The sequence below is a fragment of the Python bivittatus genome, unplaced genomic scaffold (genome assembly GCF_059951505.1).
Source record: "Python bivittatus isolate LINGU-HERP-01145 unplaced genomic scaffold, Pbiv_v1 ctg000610_np1212, whole genome shotgun sequence".
NCBI lineage: Eukaryota > Metazoa > Chordata > Lepidosauria > Squamata > Pythonidae > Python > Python bivittatus.
The window spans coordinates 7,529,339-7,545,872 of record NW_028277088.1 but is presented as its reverse complement, the minus strand read 5'-3'; the positions used below and the strand labels follow the sequence as shown (position 1 = coordinate 7,545,872).

The window sequence follows — 16,534 nt, the reverse complement described above, 5'->3', positions numbered from 1 at the left end:
ATACAGTATATCTTCTATCAGATTCTATTACTAATTTTAAAGCTGCTTTTGCATGCATACAAAAAATTGCAGCCAACCAGTTCTCTAGCCCTGTTCCTCCACCACTACCACCACCCTCCTCCTCCTCCTCCTCCTCCTCTAATCTTGTGCTACACATGTCATTCTTGTTGGATCAATGGTTATGCTTCACAAACATGAGGGTTGCGGTCTTACTGTTTATTCCCTAAAAATAATAATAATAAATAAAACAGGAAATAAAGAAATCCCAGTATTATTTAAAAATAAATCTATAGGACACTCAAATGATTTTGATTTTGTAGATAGTGACAGATTTACAGTTCTGAAAGAAAAAAAAACCCTGATCTTTGAGCTGTTCATACTCAAAATGCATAATATAAATTATTTTTCTATTTGAATTGTGTGTGTGTTTTTCCCCCAGGGAATGCCTAGGTCCTTGTCCTTAATATGCCATTGGGCTTCATAAAAGTTAAACAGACCTCTTGAAAATTGGAAAACAATAAACTTAACAAAGACTCCAGCTGGAACCACATCTGAAAGAAACATCTCTTCTTAAGACTCTAAATCTTGAAGGACAGGAACATCTGCCTCTCTGCACTCATGAATCAGGAGTTTGGCCCATCTGTCTTTTCCACTTTGAGAACAGAAGAGATGTTACCTTCCAATTCCTCCATTTTTGATGGGAAAGGCATTATGGGGATTAGTTTTTTTCACTACAAACCTTTGCTGCTCTTGAGAAACTAGACTTAATGCACAGTTACATTTCTGATTTGAGCTGGTTCCACCATATTTACTCTCTGCAGGGAATCATCATCCTTGGAAGGGAGAGGAAGAAAGGTCTGCCCAGACCACATTCTCATCAACAGTCCCCAACTGTCAAGGTTCCTAGACAGAAGCCAGCGCTTCTGGACCCCTTTGTAGTCCAAAAATGATGGGCCAGTCATTCTCTCCTAGACCAGCCCTACCCCTTATTGAGCTTCAACTTTTAACATCCCCAGCCAGCAGAACTCAAGAACAGCAGACAAGTTTTCCTGCAAAGATGTTTGTGTCCCATTATCAATCTTCCCTTGCAATGCTTAATTTCTCTGCAGAAGGAGGCAAATCATCAGCAAGGAATCTACTGATAACTCTCTAGATCAGTGTTTCTCAACCTTGGCTGCTTTAAGCTGTATTAAGCTGTAATTCCCCATGCTGGCTGGGGAATTCTGGGAGTTGAAGTCCACACAACTTAAAGCGGCCAAGGATGAGGAACACTGCCCCAGATACTCTGCAACTGATCAGGAAGGGTTCTTACTCCCATTTGTTTGTAATAAAGAGGTTAAGGGGTTGGACTTAAATTGGGAAGACCCAGGTTCAAGTTCCCACTCAAGCATGGTGACTCTGGGTCATATTAAATACTACATATAATAATAGCAAGGAGCAAAGATTCCACACTTCCTAAATTTGCTTAGTGAAATTCAGAAAGTTTGGCAGGAAGTTGGCATAGACAGGGCTGTGCAAGGATTTATGTGCAAGGACTAGTTCTAATATAGGAAACACTTTCCTAGTTCCACTTCCCCTTGTTTTGCAGTTTTGTTTCCACGTTCTTAAGCTCCAGTTTTGCACCTGGTGGACTTCAGGGTTTTATTGAAAAGTGCAACATAGCTTGTAAGTCCTAAATCTGCTTGTCCTTGTTTTATGGCGTCTTTCATGCTAAGCACCTGGGCATTGTTTTGAATGAATTCTGTACTTCACAGAACATCTTGTAGCACCTTCGACAACAGCGGATGAGTCACGCCCTCATCCCCACTCAGATGGATTACTGTTATGCGCACTGCATGGGGCTACCTTTGAAGACCACATAGAAGCTTTAGTTACTCCAGGGTTGACAAGTATTTGCAAACACGAGCACATTACACCTGTACATCAGGCCCTGAATTGGCTTCCTATTAGCTTTCATGTGCTGTTTTTGACCTTTAAAGCCCTATATGGCTTGGCATTGAGATATCCCCAGGAATGTCTCCTCCATTACATTTGACCCATCCAGAGTTCCTCAATTAATAGTGCCTCAGTTCCAGGAGATTAGGGGAGTGGAGGCTCACAAATGTTTTTCAGTGGCGGCAATGATGCCACAAGAACTCCCTGCCTCCGTGAAATCTGATCAGTTTCTTCCTTCTTAGGTTTCAGGGAATGATAAAAAAAAACAGAATTGTTTAAGAAGGCCTTGGAGCGAGAGAGGTCACCTTTTATTTTTAATGGCTTTTTGATTGCTTGTTTTGTGATTTTCCTCCGTGCTTCAATCATTACTCATTGCTAGATCAAATTATTTGCACTGTGAACGTTTTATTGTTGAGGTTGTGACCCTCTGAGAGTCTCTTGATTGCAGGTAAAATCAATCAATCAATCAATCAATCAATCAATCAATCAATCAATCAATCCTAGCTTCTGCAGAGCTGGAACATTTGGAAACCACTGTTACTTAGTTTGGGTTCAAATGACTGGAGAACAGGGCTGTGACTGAACTGCCTCTCAATTCAAAAAGTTATGCCATGTTGTTTTGTAAAAGTCCTGCCCTAAATATGTACAAATACAGTAACCAAGTATCTTCTTCTCAGGGATAACAGTGAAGCAAGGTCAGTATAGATCCTTGGAGTGCCACCTACGGAAAGAACTTGTGATGCAGTTAGTTAAAATAAAGTACCAATCCCCAAGACCCACAAAAGTACCCACAAAGCTGGAAAGCAGCTTTTCAAATTGCTCAGCCACCAAGCATTGACCTCACAGAATGACCTTGAATACCCAGGCCAGCAAATCCCTGTAAAAGGAGCCTTCTGTCATGATTAGAACCCAAACAGTCCCAAGGCCACAACTAACTATTCCTTTCACTCCACAAACATCACACGATTTGGAAAAGATCCCTTCTTCATGCACAATGATCCAGAAGGTGTCTGGCTGGCTGGGGAATTCTGGGAATTGAAGTCCACACCTCTTAAAGTCACCGAGGTTGAGAAACACTGGTTTAAAGACTCCACTTTAGAATTCCCCATGCTGGCTGGGGAACTCTGGGAAGAAGTCTTCAAGTTGCCAAGATTGAGAAACACTGGTTTAGAGTGACAAACCATCTGTACAAACCACTAACCAGAGTTTGGCCATGCTTGAACACAATGCTAGTTAAAAATAGTTAAAAATGAATGTTTCTGATTATGTTTCCATAGCCATTCCAGGAGAGGGGAAGCTAATGAACGATCCTTTATGCAAAGTGAAACATTTCCTAAAATAAGGTAAATCCATTGGTTTATTGGAATATCACTCACAGTATGGGTAAAGAATTCCTTTATTAAGATCAGCCAATGTCTGTAAGCTATGGATAAGGCTTGGAGTTAAACAGTTAACTTCCTCAGGCCAAATAGTCAAAGGGAAAAATATTGAAGTACAGAAAACTAAGTAAAAACAGCATGAACCTTTACTCATCTTAGCTTGAATTAACATTATCTATCTATCTATCTATCTATCTATCTATCTATCTATCTATCTATCTATCATCCATCCATCCATCCATCCATCCATCCATCCATCCATCCATCCATCCATCCATCCAGTTCTCTTCTGCTTTGGGGAAAAAAAACCCTCATGGATGGTTTCAAGAGTTCCTGACAGGCCTATCTCTCCATTCCGTGTGCTCTGAAGCACCTTTTTTCAATTAAATCAAAATCCAAATTAAATCTACATCTACTCTGCACATCCTAGAAGCACTTGGGACTCTTTAGAATGCTTGTTTTCTGGGTCAAAGACTTGGTAGATGCTCTTAAAATCCTCTGTTTACATCTGCATGTCATTTCTTTCCCAACTCCTTCTGAACGAATCTGCATGTCGTATAGCATTAACCTTTTTATAAAAAGCCTGAAATAACTTGGTGATTATGCGTAAAGCCTACCTTCACAGGTCAACAAGAAATATGCCATGTTGTGGCTGAATGATGCACTGAAGTATGTGCAGTTGTTAATCAAGTCACAAGAGAGACATTGCCTGTTGAAGTTCCCCTTGGTGCTGGCACTGAAATGAACAAAAACAAACAGAAGAAAATAATGCACGCTTAATATTCAAAAAGCGAAGAAGGCTGGAGTATGTATTCATGGTTGATCCAGACCCCAAGGTGACCCCTGCCCCAAATTCAGTGGTCACTGAAAATCGCTCTTCCCCAACCTGATACCATCCAGTTGAGTTGCAATCCATGCGGGCTGGAAATTGTCATTAAAAACTAAAAGCCACAAATTCTGGGAGTTTGTAGCCCCATACATTTCAAGGGGTGAGGGAGGCTAAAGGAGACAAGTGTTGGGCCAGATGGATGAATAATCTGACTGAATGCAAGGCATATTTCTATATATTCCCCATGGCTAGATGCAATTGAAATAGGAACAAACCAGCTGCAATCATGCCTTCAATGATCTAGAGCAGTGTTTCTCAACCTTGGCAACTTGAAGACGTGTGGACTTCAACTCCCAGAATTCCCCAGCCAGCATGGCTGGCTGGGGAATTCTGGGAGTTGAAGTTCACACGTCTTCAAGTTGCCAAGGTTGAGAAACACTGATCTAGAGGAACAATGAGGAGGCTTTTTTTAGGTTTAGGTTTAAATAGAACAAATTGTTTGGGGATTTTTTTGGAATGGTATTAAGACTAGGATCTAGGCCTAAAATGACAGCAGGTAAGTACTGAGGGCAAGACGCAACAATCATTAAACATCAAGAGTGATAAAACCAGTTTGGTATAGTGCAGTGTTTCTCAACCTTGGCAACTTTAAGATATGTGGACTTCAACTCTCAGAATTCGGAAATTCTGGGAGTTGAAGTCCACATATCTTAAAGTTGTCAAGACTGAGAAACACTGGTGTAGTGGATAAAGTGCTGGATTAAGAGTGAGGAGACCCATGTTCTAGTCCTCTCTTAAGCATAGAAGCCAGCCCTTGACTATGACATCAAAAAAAGCCTGTCAACCAACTTGCACTGGACCAGCATGGTAGCACATGGTTCAAAACGTTCAGTGAAGAGGCTTTCATCTTGGAGTGGATTGATTTGGGCTGATAATAACAATAATATCACTCTGCATTAAGAGTCTGAGTAAAACAATGGAAAAGCCAAGAGTTCTGATGGAAATTGCCTTCTTGGGGCACACCCAGTCCACTGAGTCCTGAATGTTGGGTCCACCAGAGACCTGGATAGTTGACAAGTGGAGTATGAAGGTGATTGACCCGCCTCCCTAGAAAGAGGTCTTCTTCAGTACATGCCATCTCAGAAGATGACAGATAAGTGTGACCTCTTCTGCATAATGAAACAAGCAAAACAAGAATTGTGTTCTTGGCAACAGCTCATCTGCTTATGGTATTGCAAAGACCAGACATTTGTTCTGCCTAACATTGGGCGGTGATGTCAAAACACGCTCCTAAAGATAAAAGAGAAGGATCTTGCCATTTTGTTCATCTTTAAAATGCATTTTATCCTGTTTAAAATATTCTGTGTTATTGTGCTTGTTTTCTTCCTCCTTCCAAAAAAGAGGAAGAGGGAAAGAAAGGGAAGAAGAGGAAGAAGATGACAAAGACACAGACAGATAAATAATGATATTCCCAAAATAAAGCTCTGGGAAGCTGACAGCAACATTTTTTACCGTATAAGTGGCAACAGTTTATTTCCCAACCATAACCAGAAAGTTGTCTCTTTGCATAAAACTAATTATACCTGTATAAATGCCGAGTCCTTGGCAACTCTTCTGTGCTGAGGAAATAGCTAAAATAAAATACACATATAATTAGGTTTTTAGGACTAACGTTTCATTGCTGTGAGTTCCATAGGCATAAACTTCCTTTAAAACAGAAGTGAAAAATGTCTGGCCAAAAGTTTCTTATGTGCCAGAAACATTTTCTAAAGCTTTAGTCCCTTGAAAAAAATCTAGATTCTAGGTTGCTTTTTCTTAGACAAGTCTCTAGTCTTCATGGCTGGGAGTTTCAAAAGAAAAGAGGGTGGATTTAGGTCCCTCCTCCTTGCAGGGTGTTGAGTGAACAAAAAGATTTTGGATTTGGAATATTCAAGATCTCTCCCAGTCCCTCCCAGATGTGTTCATTTCTGTCTTCCATTATGGTATATCACGTTATGTTATGTTAATATCTTTTCAATCACTACCACCTTGGAAGATATTATTATTTATGTATGCATTTGGCTTTATTGTACTTTTATCCTACTTTTATTGTATTTTCACTAATATTTATTTGTTGTTTTTACTGTAAACCGCCCAGAGTCACTTCCTCGTGAGATGGGCGGTGTCCAAATTTGAAATATACATAAGTAAAATAAATAAATAAAAAAACAAGTATTTTTTCAGTGCATGTAAATGTGTATTCAGCTTTCAGCTGGTGAGGTGGGTACCGCCTGGGGACATAAATGGGGCCCCATCAATGAAGCAGGGTGTACATAAAACACGGCAGTCTATCTGAAACTAGCCGACAGGTTGACCATTGCAGTCTCTGTTAATTTTGTTAACACATTTTTGTTAAAAAGCACGCAGACAAAATGTAGATATTCAGTGATTAAACCACAGCCTCATTTAGATTTGCCCTGTTTTTATTCCCACTGAACCTCTTCAATTAAGCCAATCACTTGGGCTCCTCGTTTCTCAACGTTCCCTGAATTGTGGGTCTATACTGACTGTTGAAAAGTAATCAGAAACTCTTGTTTGTATTTCTTTGGCTAAAACTGTAGCTGGAGGTAGATGTTCCACATTGGAGGGCAACGTGTTCGTGAACTGCTTTTGAACACATTTGTCAAAATAACATGGAAATCAAGCAATTAAATATAGTCACATGCAATTACACTTTCCAAATTAGTCACGGCTTTCCAGCTGTCCGATGAAACTGCCAAAGAATCTCAATGCTGATAAAAGCGATAGAAAAATAACATTTCCATTGTACTGATTTTAAACAGCTGCTGAAGCATTGCTGATGTTTGAGCAATGAATCCTCTTTAGCAGTTCTCGTTCTTCTCCCAGAAACTAACCCTGTTTTTAGACACAAGTTCAATGCATTTGAATACTCCTTTTAACCAAAAATACTGGAAATTCATTCAATTCTCTTTTCTGACAACCGGATCAGTTCTGCACAAAGATCCAGGGACAAATAAGATATCGCCGAAATGCTTCTAATATTTTTATGTATCCGGAATGTCACAGAATCAAAGAATGGATGAGTTGCAAGGGTCACGTGATCAAAATTATGGAATGCTTAGCCCAGTGTTGTCCAAACTTGGCCACTTTAAGATGAGTGGACATCAACTCCCAGAATTCCCCAGCCAGCCATGCTGGCTGGGGAATTCTGGGAGTTGAAGTCCACTCATCTTAAAGTGGCCAAGTATGGACAACACTGGCTAGCCATTCCAGACAAGAGGCCTTCCAGCCGTCATTAAAAAAACTCCAGCAAATAACATCTATTGCCATCACAAAATTCCTCCTAAGATTCAGTCTGGATCTCCCTCGTTTAATTCAACTTATTGGTCTTGACCTGTCCTTCTTTTTAGCAGGGAAGTGATCCGCCCCGTTTTACACATGATAGTCTTATGTATTGATTACAACTAACTTGTCTCCCCTTGGTCTTTTTCAAATGCTTTTGGAATCTAAACTTACTCCATTCCTTAAATTGTTCCTCAGTGGGGTTGAATTCCAGCACCAACCATTACCTCCCATGAACTGAATGCAGTGCTTGGGTTAAGAAAGCCTTTTTAGTTGCTTCATCACATTGCTTGCTCATGTTCAGCTGCTGGCCCACTGCCCCCAAGTCAGATCTTCCCCTTCCATATGCAGTAGAAATAATTTCAGTGGTCCTGTGATTCGTATACCCATTTCACAGATTGGGACTTTCTGATCCACCAAAGTAAACCAGATACACATTTCCTGGCTTTCAGCAGGCCGCTGACCAGGTTCTCACATTGTAAATCTCAAATCCATGATAATCAGTGACATTAGGGGCTTGGTAAAAATGGTCAGCTTCCTTTACTTTTAAGAAAATTACTTACATTTTATGCTGCTTTTCATCATAGCCCAAAATTTTGCTCACATCCCAGTCACCTGATGTAATAGACTGTAAATTATCACTGCTGCTGTTGGGCTGCTAAGAAAAGGAAGAAAAGTAGAACTTCAGAAAGACTGAGCAAAACTCCTTATTGGCGGAGATCGGACTCACCTTCTTCCAAACACATCCCCTCAAACTCTCTACCACAGACTGTGAAAAATAGCACTATGATTCTTCCTTCCTCTACAGTCCTAAAAATATAAACGCCACGTAAATAAGTGGGGTTGAATCTGTGCCTGAAATAAATTTATTCCAGAAATGGTTAAACTATGCCCCCTAGAACAAAGGAGGAAACAAAGTACTATCGAGGTCTTTCCATGTGGAGGACAGAAAAAACACCTTGTCAGTTTCTCATGTCTGCTTTTTGTTCCTTCTGTCAAAACATGTACAGTTTTGGATGCAAGATTTCCCAAAGGACGCATTTTTGCAAGGAAACCTCTTTCTAGAACCTATAGCTCCCTAATATATTTCTTGAGTGGGGTTTGCAAATCAGCCGTGTGTTGCTTCCTGTACTGAATTGGCCTTGACCGGATGTCCGGACCAATCCTGAAGCTGCATCTCTGGGCAGAGAAGGAAAAGTTCCAGTTGGAAGCTGCAAGACAGGTGACTCTGCTTCACCCACCAGTTCACTTTGGGAGAAATATCTTTCATTCATGACCACACATACCTTAGACAGTCAAAGCATCCAGTTTAATGCTATAAGATGTCTTCAAAGTCTTGATCAAAGTGAAAGGCTCCTTTGAGGATTCATACAACAGTCCTTTTGGGGACTTCTAGGACTACTTACCCTGGAACAACCAGCAAGGCAGGAAGGATCCATTTTCTCCTGGGGATCACCCTCCCATGTCCCTCCTTGGGTTTTCCTATCTGGGGCAATTAGAGGTCCCCCAACACCTTCTCCCTAAATGGGTACAATAAGTTAAGCTTTCACAACAGGTGAGGTCTAACCTCAAGGCCATTCTGCTTGAAGGTGGGGTGCCAGATAGTCTCCCTCTTGGAATATAGGAAGAATCAGAATAATGATCAGAACAAGTGTATTGATTCCAAAGTACTGATAACAATAAGGCAGAATACAGAATACAAAGCTACGGTATGTAAACAGGGAGCAAACCCCACACTCACTAGCACTGATGATGTTACCTAGTTGGATAATGAAACGTTTTCAGGCAAACAACCAAGCTCAGAGAGCACCAAGGACTCCAGAATACAAAGAAGAATATAAGCTTATGGAAATATCTGACCAAGCGCCCTATTGTACAAACTAAAGCAGATTTTCCCGGACCCTGATCACTTTCGACTTTAGAGCTGACATTCTCAAACAACCAGGAATAGTACTGTAAATGGCAGAGAGAACACTGCAGCCATTCTTTGCTCCGTCTCTGCCTCAAATTCAACAGCTTTTTCCAAAAAAGAGATAAAACCTGAATCTTACTGGACAAGATCAGAGGACCATCAACCAGTTACTGAGTTCTTGATTTATTGATATTTTATTTATTTATATATCACATTTATATAGCCGCCCATCTCACACAAAGTTACTCTGGGCAGCATACAACAACTGAAGAAAACAACAAATGGGTCAAAACAATCATTATAAAAAGATAAAAAGTGATTATTAAAATACAAACATTATGAAAAATTTTAAAAATTTTAAATTTTAAAATATACAAACCCCATGGAAAGAGCAGCATATCAATCATAGTGGAGCCATCTAAGAATGTCTCCGGTTTCCAAAGACCCCCAGGCCTGATGACATAATCAGGTCTTGGGGGACTTCCTTGATACATTAAACTCTAATAGACCCCTGGCTGTCCTTTACAAATCTTAACATACACGTTTTTGTATGTATTTATAATTGGTGTATTGCACTGCAAAAGTCAGAGAAGTGAAAATAATTGTGTTACCGTTTCTACATTGATTCCAGAAGTGTGAACAAGGCATATTCTATTAAAATGGGAACAAAATACATTTGTTCTCAATCTTCTCCCAGCATAGCTAAAATCAGATGAACTGAGACTAATCGTAATCATGTATTTATTCTAGTTTGGCATTTATTGTATTTTTCTCTCTTCCGAGGAGCAAAATATACTGCTTCCCATTTGTTCACAAAACAATAAGATAAATTGTGCTGAAGAGGAATGAGTGGCTGTCCCCATGTCTTCTATTTTTTAAGCCTACTTTTTTAATGTGAGCCCATCTTATCATTAGTCTGATTTTAACCTTCTTAAAAAAATGAGCCTTTGAAGTATCCACTGAAACCTCTATTTCTAATGAGATACTTCCCAACTTGATGTCCCAACAAGTATACTTCATTTAGGCCCTGCCCAGAGGCAGAGGCGTCTGTGTGTCTAAGTACAGTAGTCTCAACCTCATAAGATTTCAGCCAATACTTTTTTTTAAGATTATTTAGTTTGGGGGTCCTATGGATGCCTTTTGGGGGAACACCCATACCAGGGTGCCTGCAAGTTCCATATTGTGAACTCTGGCTTATGGGGTGGCCCTCAAATGGTGAAGAATGGTCTTCATTAAAGAGAAGTGGCTCTAACTTTGTCTACAGTTCATCCCTTTAGTATTCTTATCTAAAGAAGAGTCTTTTCATTTCCCAACAACCAATCAAATGTCCTTAATTAATTGGTGGCTATTCATGAGTCTAACCTTCTATATCCAAGGAGACTTGGACAATTATCTGCCTTTGATATCTTCTGGTCTCTTTGCTTAGGTGATAAATGATGGTTTCCATTTAAATCCTTCTGGGCATCAGTGCTATCAGCATCCACCAATAATGAACAGAATTCCTCCTGCACAACCTCGAGTCATATTCAGAAGTTGTTGCCTTGGATAGACCCATTGTTGCATTATAACACCCCATCACATGCTAGGCATTTCTGTTAGTGCAGACTAGTAAAATCAGTCGTACACTAACAAGGAAGCTAGCATGGAAAGTACCAGCAACAACCTGGGGAAAAGCCTCAAATTTCAGGAGGCAAGCCCCCGCAGCTTGTCACGTGCTCAATCGGAGCACATGATCCCTTGTGTTTCATGTATTACCATATATGGTTATGGGCTTGTATTAGGTAGTGTGACGTATATATGCTTAACCCTGCCCTTTGATGTACTAACCCAGCCCTCTGATGTACTCAATAAAAAAGGTTTCCAGACTCCGGTCTGGGCGCTCTCACCCCCCTCGAAGGAGAATCAGTTTGGTGTCTTCTTTCCCCTCACTCGTGAGAGGCCCGCGGTAACTGCGTGAATGTTACAACCCATATTTCCCCAGGGCATTTTGAGTGTGACTTTAGAGCCAGCCAATCTATCCAGTCATAAGAACTATGCATATCCACCTTCTTCTCACCCACCTGATAAATTAAGGTAGTCTCACCTGAGATGATGACATGGCAATATGGTAGAACTCGCCTCGTCCCCCCTGAGGAATAGCTCGGACAAAAAAGAACTTCCTGCCATCTTTAGAGAAGATGGGTTCTTCATTCTGCAAAATAATGAGAAGTTGCCAGTGAGGACGAATATAGAGATGATGTAAAACTTCTAAATCGATCACTCAAGACAGAAGCCACACAAGTCCATTCTTTTTCAGATGCTATTCATCATGTATAGTTCCAAACCATGGATTTTCTAGACAGTATGTCTAAGATTTGGCAGAGAGGGCGTGTTTTGGGCTCCTTCCACAAAACAAAGTCACCTAGTGATGCCAGGGGGCATTCATTTCTGTTGTAGCACCCATCCAATGGAACATGCTCCCCAAAATTTGGACAGCCCTGATCCTCTGTCCTTCTGCAAGGCCCTAAAGACTTGACTCTTCCCCCAAGCATTCAGCCAGAACGTGGGATGAGTGTGTGTAGTATGTAAGAATGAGATATGTGAAGCTGGCCTTGGTTGTTTCTATTATTATTGTTATTTCTGTTATTCTATTATTCTGGTTTTTTTATGTTCTGAAGGTTTATTATATATTATTTTATATATTATTTTATTTTTAATTCCTGGTTTCATGTTTCTTCAAATTGTAATAATGTCATCCAGAATCACTCTTGCAAGTTGGATAGCAATATAAATCATATTCAATCAAATCAATCACTCATCCAGGTCAGAGAATCACTGCATTCTTATTGTAGCAGCTGTATTAACTCCCGGTCTTGTTCTTTACACACACCCCTCTTCCACTGGTAATTGTGGTATGCTCTAGAGCAGTGATTCCCAACTGTGGCAACTTCCAGGTGGGTGGACTTCAACTCCCAGAATTCTCATCAATGGCCATCCTGGCTGTGGAATTCTGGGGTTTGAAGTCCACATCCCTGGACATTACCACAGTTGAGAATCACTGCTCTAGAGCCTACATAAACTGCCCTAGCTCCACTTGCTCCCCCCAAGGCTTTCTTCCCTCTATAAGCCTTCTGTGGTAAAAATGCAGTCAAAACCCACAGATCCTGTGTTGCTAGATGGACCCGTGGAAGGAGGCGGTGACCCTGTGAGGTCACTTCCTCTTCCTCCTCCACCATGCTATGAAGAAGAAGCACATGTCTGAGCTCTTCAGCTCAGAGATAAAGTATGGCAGTGTTGTCCAAACTTGGCCACTTTAAGATGAGTGGACTTCAACTCCCAGAATTCCCTAGCCAGCCATGCTGGCTAGGGAATTCTGGGAGTTGAAGTCCACTCATCTTAAAGTGGCCAAGTTTGGACAACACCGCAGTATGGCCTAAAGTATGGCCTAGTCTTATCAACCAGTTAATAGTTTAAATTTGCTGTTTATTTATTTCTTGCTACTGTAACTGCTGTTCTGAAAAGAAAGAAAAGCACTTCATGTGAGTAAACGTTATTTCTGCTTTTCTTTACAAGAAAAACTGCAGTCGTTATTTTCGGGGGGAACAAAGGGGTAGCACCAGATATAATCCCATGCCCACACCTTCTTCTACGAAAATGCCATTTGGAAAGAGTTGGTATGAAACCATGGGTGAGCAACCTGTTGCCGGTGGATGGCGTGCAGCCTTCAGGCCTTGTTTTGTGCCCCTTGGATCCCACTGCCCTATTGCGCTTGTGAAACCTACAGACCACTGCTGAATAGGAGCAGAGTGAATTTTTGGTCTTGGGGTGGGATGCGACATCAATAAGAATACCTTTTTTATGCCTTTAGTAGTACAGTGGTACCTCGGTTCCCGAACTTAATTCGTTCCGCGACTCTGGTCGCAAACCGAATTGGTCGCAAACCGAATCAAATTTTCCCATAAGGTTCAATGTAAATACGGTTAATCCGTTCTGACCCCTACGAATGTGGTCGCCAACCGATTTTGGTCGCCAACCGAATCAAATTTTCCCATAAGGTTCAATGTAAATACGGTTAATCCGTTCTGAACCATATTTTTTTTTTAAACCACAAAAATATGACACAAAGTACAGTACATTACGGTATGAATACAGTATGAATACAGTACAGTGTGAAGAGAGAGAACACTAACCTTGCTTGAGACGACTTCTGGTGTGGAGGACAGGAAGGCGGGTGGGGAGGCGGTTATTGTTTGGAGGGAGAGTCCCCCTCCCTACAGGAAGCCACAACCACGTGTCACAGCAGGGAAAATGGCCGCGGGTCATGTTTGTCACCCGATGCGGAGTTCGCGAACGGAAGCAAAATTTTGCGAATGGTGCTGGTCGCGAACCGAATTGTTCGTGAACAGAAGCATTCGTGAACCGAGGTACCACTGTACCTATTTTAGTACTCTAAGAACCCTCCATATGAGTCTGAAGTATCTTCCCTGCTTCCATTAGTGTGGTCACCACCCTGAGATCCCTTGTGGGCCTCCGTGGAAAAAAAGAGAGAGAGAGAAAAGTGGTTCTCCAGCTCAAAATGTTGCCTATCTCCACAGGAAGGTCCTTAGCACATTATGTTCCAAATTCCTTTCCACGAGTCCATGTCAAGTGCAGCAGAGTCCAGTCTTCTTCCGTCTCTTTCCAGATTCTGCGTCTGTTCCTTGGTAGCTACAAACTGAGCTGAATCATCATGCAGCAGTATATCTGACAATCCTACTCTCGCTACTCATTAATGAAATATATCTGGTTTTCTGTTTGATTTTTGTAGGACCCTTTATCAAGGGAAGGACCCCTGAGGAGATGTGTGGGCACCTGAAGCACCTTGATCTTCAAAGATATTTTTCTCTGGCAAAAGTTGCAGACACACATACCTAGATCTACAGAGAAATAGCCAGAAGGCATCTCTCTATTAAAGGAGCTTATAGCTTCAGCCTTCGTTTCAGCTAAGGTTACTTGCTAAGCTATAATAACTGGACCAAATCTGTTTATTTCTCTTCAGGTTGCTACCCCACCTTCTTTGCCAAATCCTGACATATAATTCTTTTCTGGCATTCAAGGTGCCAAAAAGGTGAATGCATAAGCTGTAGTTTGGGCCGCTGATCCCATGTCTCACACAGCCTCTTGTTTAATCATCCACACACTGATTCAGGGACAGGGGTGTCTTCAGGACGGATGTCAGTTCTTTGAATTAGGCCAGGTCAGGAAACAACCACTGGAACTCTTCTTTATTGTTACAAGGTATAATAATAGACTCTTGAACGCCTGACAGTTTCTCTCTCCCTCCCTTTTATACCAAAGGGAATCAAGGCAGGGCAACCTTGAGTTTCTTCTTGACCCTCTCCTGTCTTTCTAGCTAAACTGATGTTTTCATACCTTCTTCAAGGTAACCAATTATGTGGTTGTGGTCACATCTTGACTTTTTTGACAACTCCCCCCCCCCCAACACTCCTGTTCAGGGAGATCTTTGGTATGAAAGCTTGTCAGTCTATGCAAGTTTTGAAAACAGTTCAGAACAATGGAGCAGCCTGACTTATTTCAGGAACTGACTCGTTACAGTGAATGAGACTCTTAATGAAGCATTAGCTTTTTTTTTAAACACTTCAAGTGAGCTTGGAGTACAATAGATTAAGTTTGAGACTATAATCAGCCTCATTTAGCATAGATGGCTAATCTCAGCTAGGTATTTCAGAACAACTCACCATCTACCCCTTTAGGCTCCTTAAACTGAGCAACCATCAGTACCATGTGTTTGTCCACAATTAGAGAGTATTTATTGCTTTATGGCCTGTTGGCAAGTATCCATCACAACTCTGAGAGTGAACAGTGCATTTTGACCTTGAAACCATGAGTAGCATAATGATTTTATGTTTCATATAAATGTTTAGATTGGAGTAAGTAATTTGCCCACTTGGACAGCTTGCCATCCATTTCTTTTGGAGGAGAACTGATAGACCAGGACCATCCGTAGGAAGACATGATTTCATCAAAATGATGAAATATGCATTGTGACATGACACAAGCTCTGCCCCTTATGTATTTGCATGCAACTTCATGATAGAAGTACAAAAGTGGCGGAGTTTCCCTTTCAACATACATTTTATTATTTGCTCCCCGACACCGAACCTGTCTCTAGACACCCATACAATAAACTGTGGTACCTAAACTCCATAATGGCTAAAAATCATTTCCACTCTGAGCTCCCACATCTATCTTAAGTAATTGCCATAAAGATGGTAGCAAGATGAAAAAATGCACATGTAATACATTCAACTTTTAGAGAAATTAGTCTGCAGACACTAATAATTAATTAACTGCATTAATCAATTCAGTCTACAGCTTCTTCCCTTCATATCCATCATTCCATACACCTCTATAGCACAGCTGTAAACTTCGGGCAGTGGTGGTTCTGTTAGAACAATCTGATAGTCCAGTAACATTTTGTTGGGATGCTATTTAAAAAAAAAAAAGCTGATGAACCAGTTGAGATGCTGTTGCAAAAAATTCTGAGAAATGATGTCAACCACACCAGTAATAAATTCCAGAGGTATAGAAACATTAGTCAATTGCAACAAAAATAGACATGATTCCTGTATACCTTAAAGACTAGCATTTATTTCTCTCTATATACAGTAGTCCTCAATTAATGGCCATAATTGGGACCAGCAACTCCATTGCTAAGTGATGTGACTGTAAAGTGAAAAATCACTTGACCGCACCAGCTTACAATGGCAGTTCCGGTTGCAATCATTAAGCAAATCACATGCAGTCGTTAAGCACGACTATGACTTGTGACTTCCTGCTGGCCTACCCATTGACTTTGCTTGTTGGAAGCTGGCAGTGAAGGTCACAAATGGCAATCATGTGACTGTGGGACACTGCAACTGTTGTAATTGTACACCAGTTGCCAAGCATGTGAATTGCGATCACATGGTCACAGGTGTGCTGTGACAACTGCAGGTTTGAGGACTGGGTATAAGTCTCCTCATTCAGCACCGTCATAACTTCAATCGCTAAACAAGTCACTAAATGAGGACTACCTGCATGTGTCATGGAGAGCCAGTTTGGTGTAGTGGTTAAGGCATCAGGCTAGAAACTGAGAGACTGTGAGTTCTAGTTCTG

General features: G+C 41.0%; 1 protein-coding gene across 1 annotated transcript in view; it reads right to left on the bottom strand.

Moving 5' to 3' along the window:
- The window catches only part of DPP6 (dipeptidyl peptidase like 6), a 324,662-nt gene that overhangs the window by 23,556 nt on the left and 284,572 nt on the right, over window positions 1-16,534 (bottom strand). The window contains exons 13-16 of the mRNA XM_088150386.1: window positions 11,481-11,588; window positions 8,049-8,143; window positions 5,727-5,774; window positions 3,932-4,050 (exon numbers count right to left, since the gene is read on the bottom strand). Of these exons, the coding sequence (XP_088006512.1) occupies window positions 3,932-4,050; window positions 5,727-5,774; window positions 8,049-8,143; window positions 11,481-11,588 (370 nt within the window). The remainder of the gene's footprint in view (window positions 1-3,931; window positions 4,051-5,726; window positions 5,775-8,048; window positions 8,144-11,480; window positions 11,589-16,534) is intronic.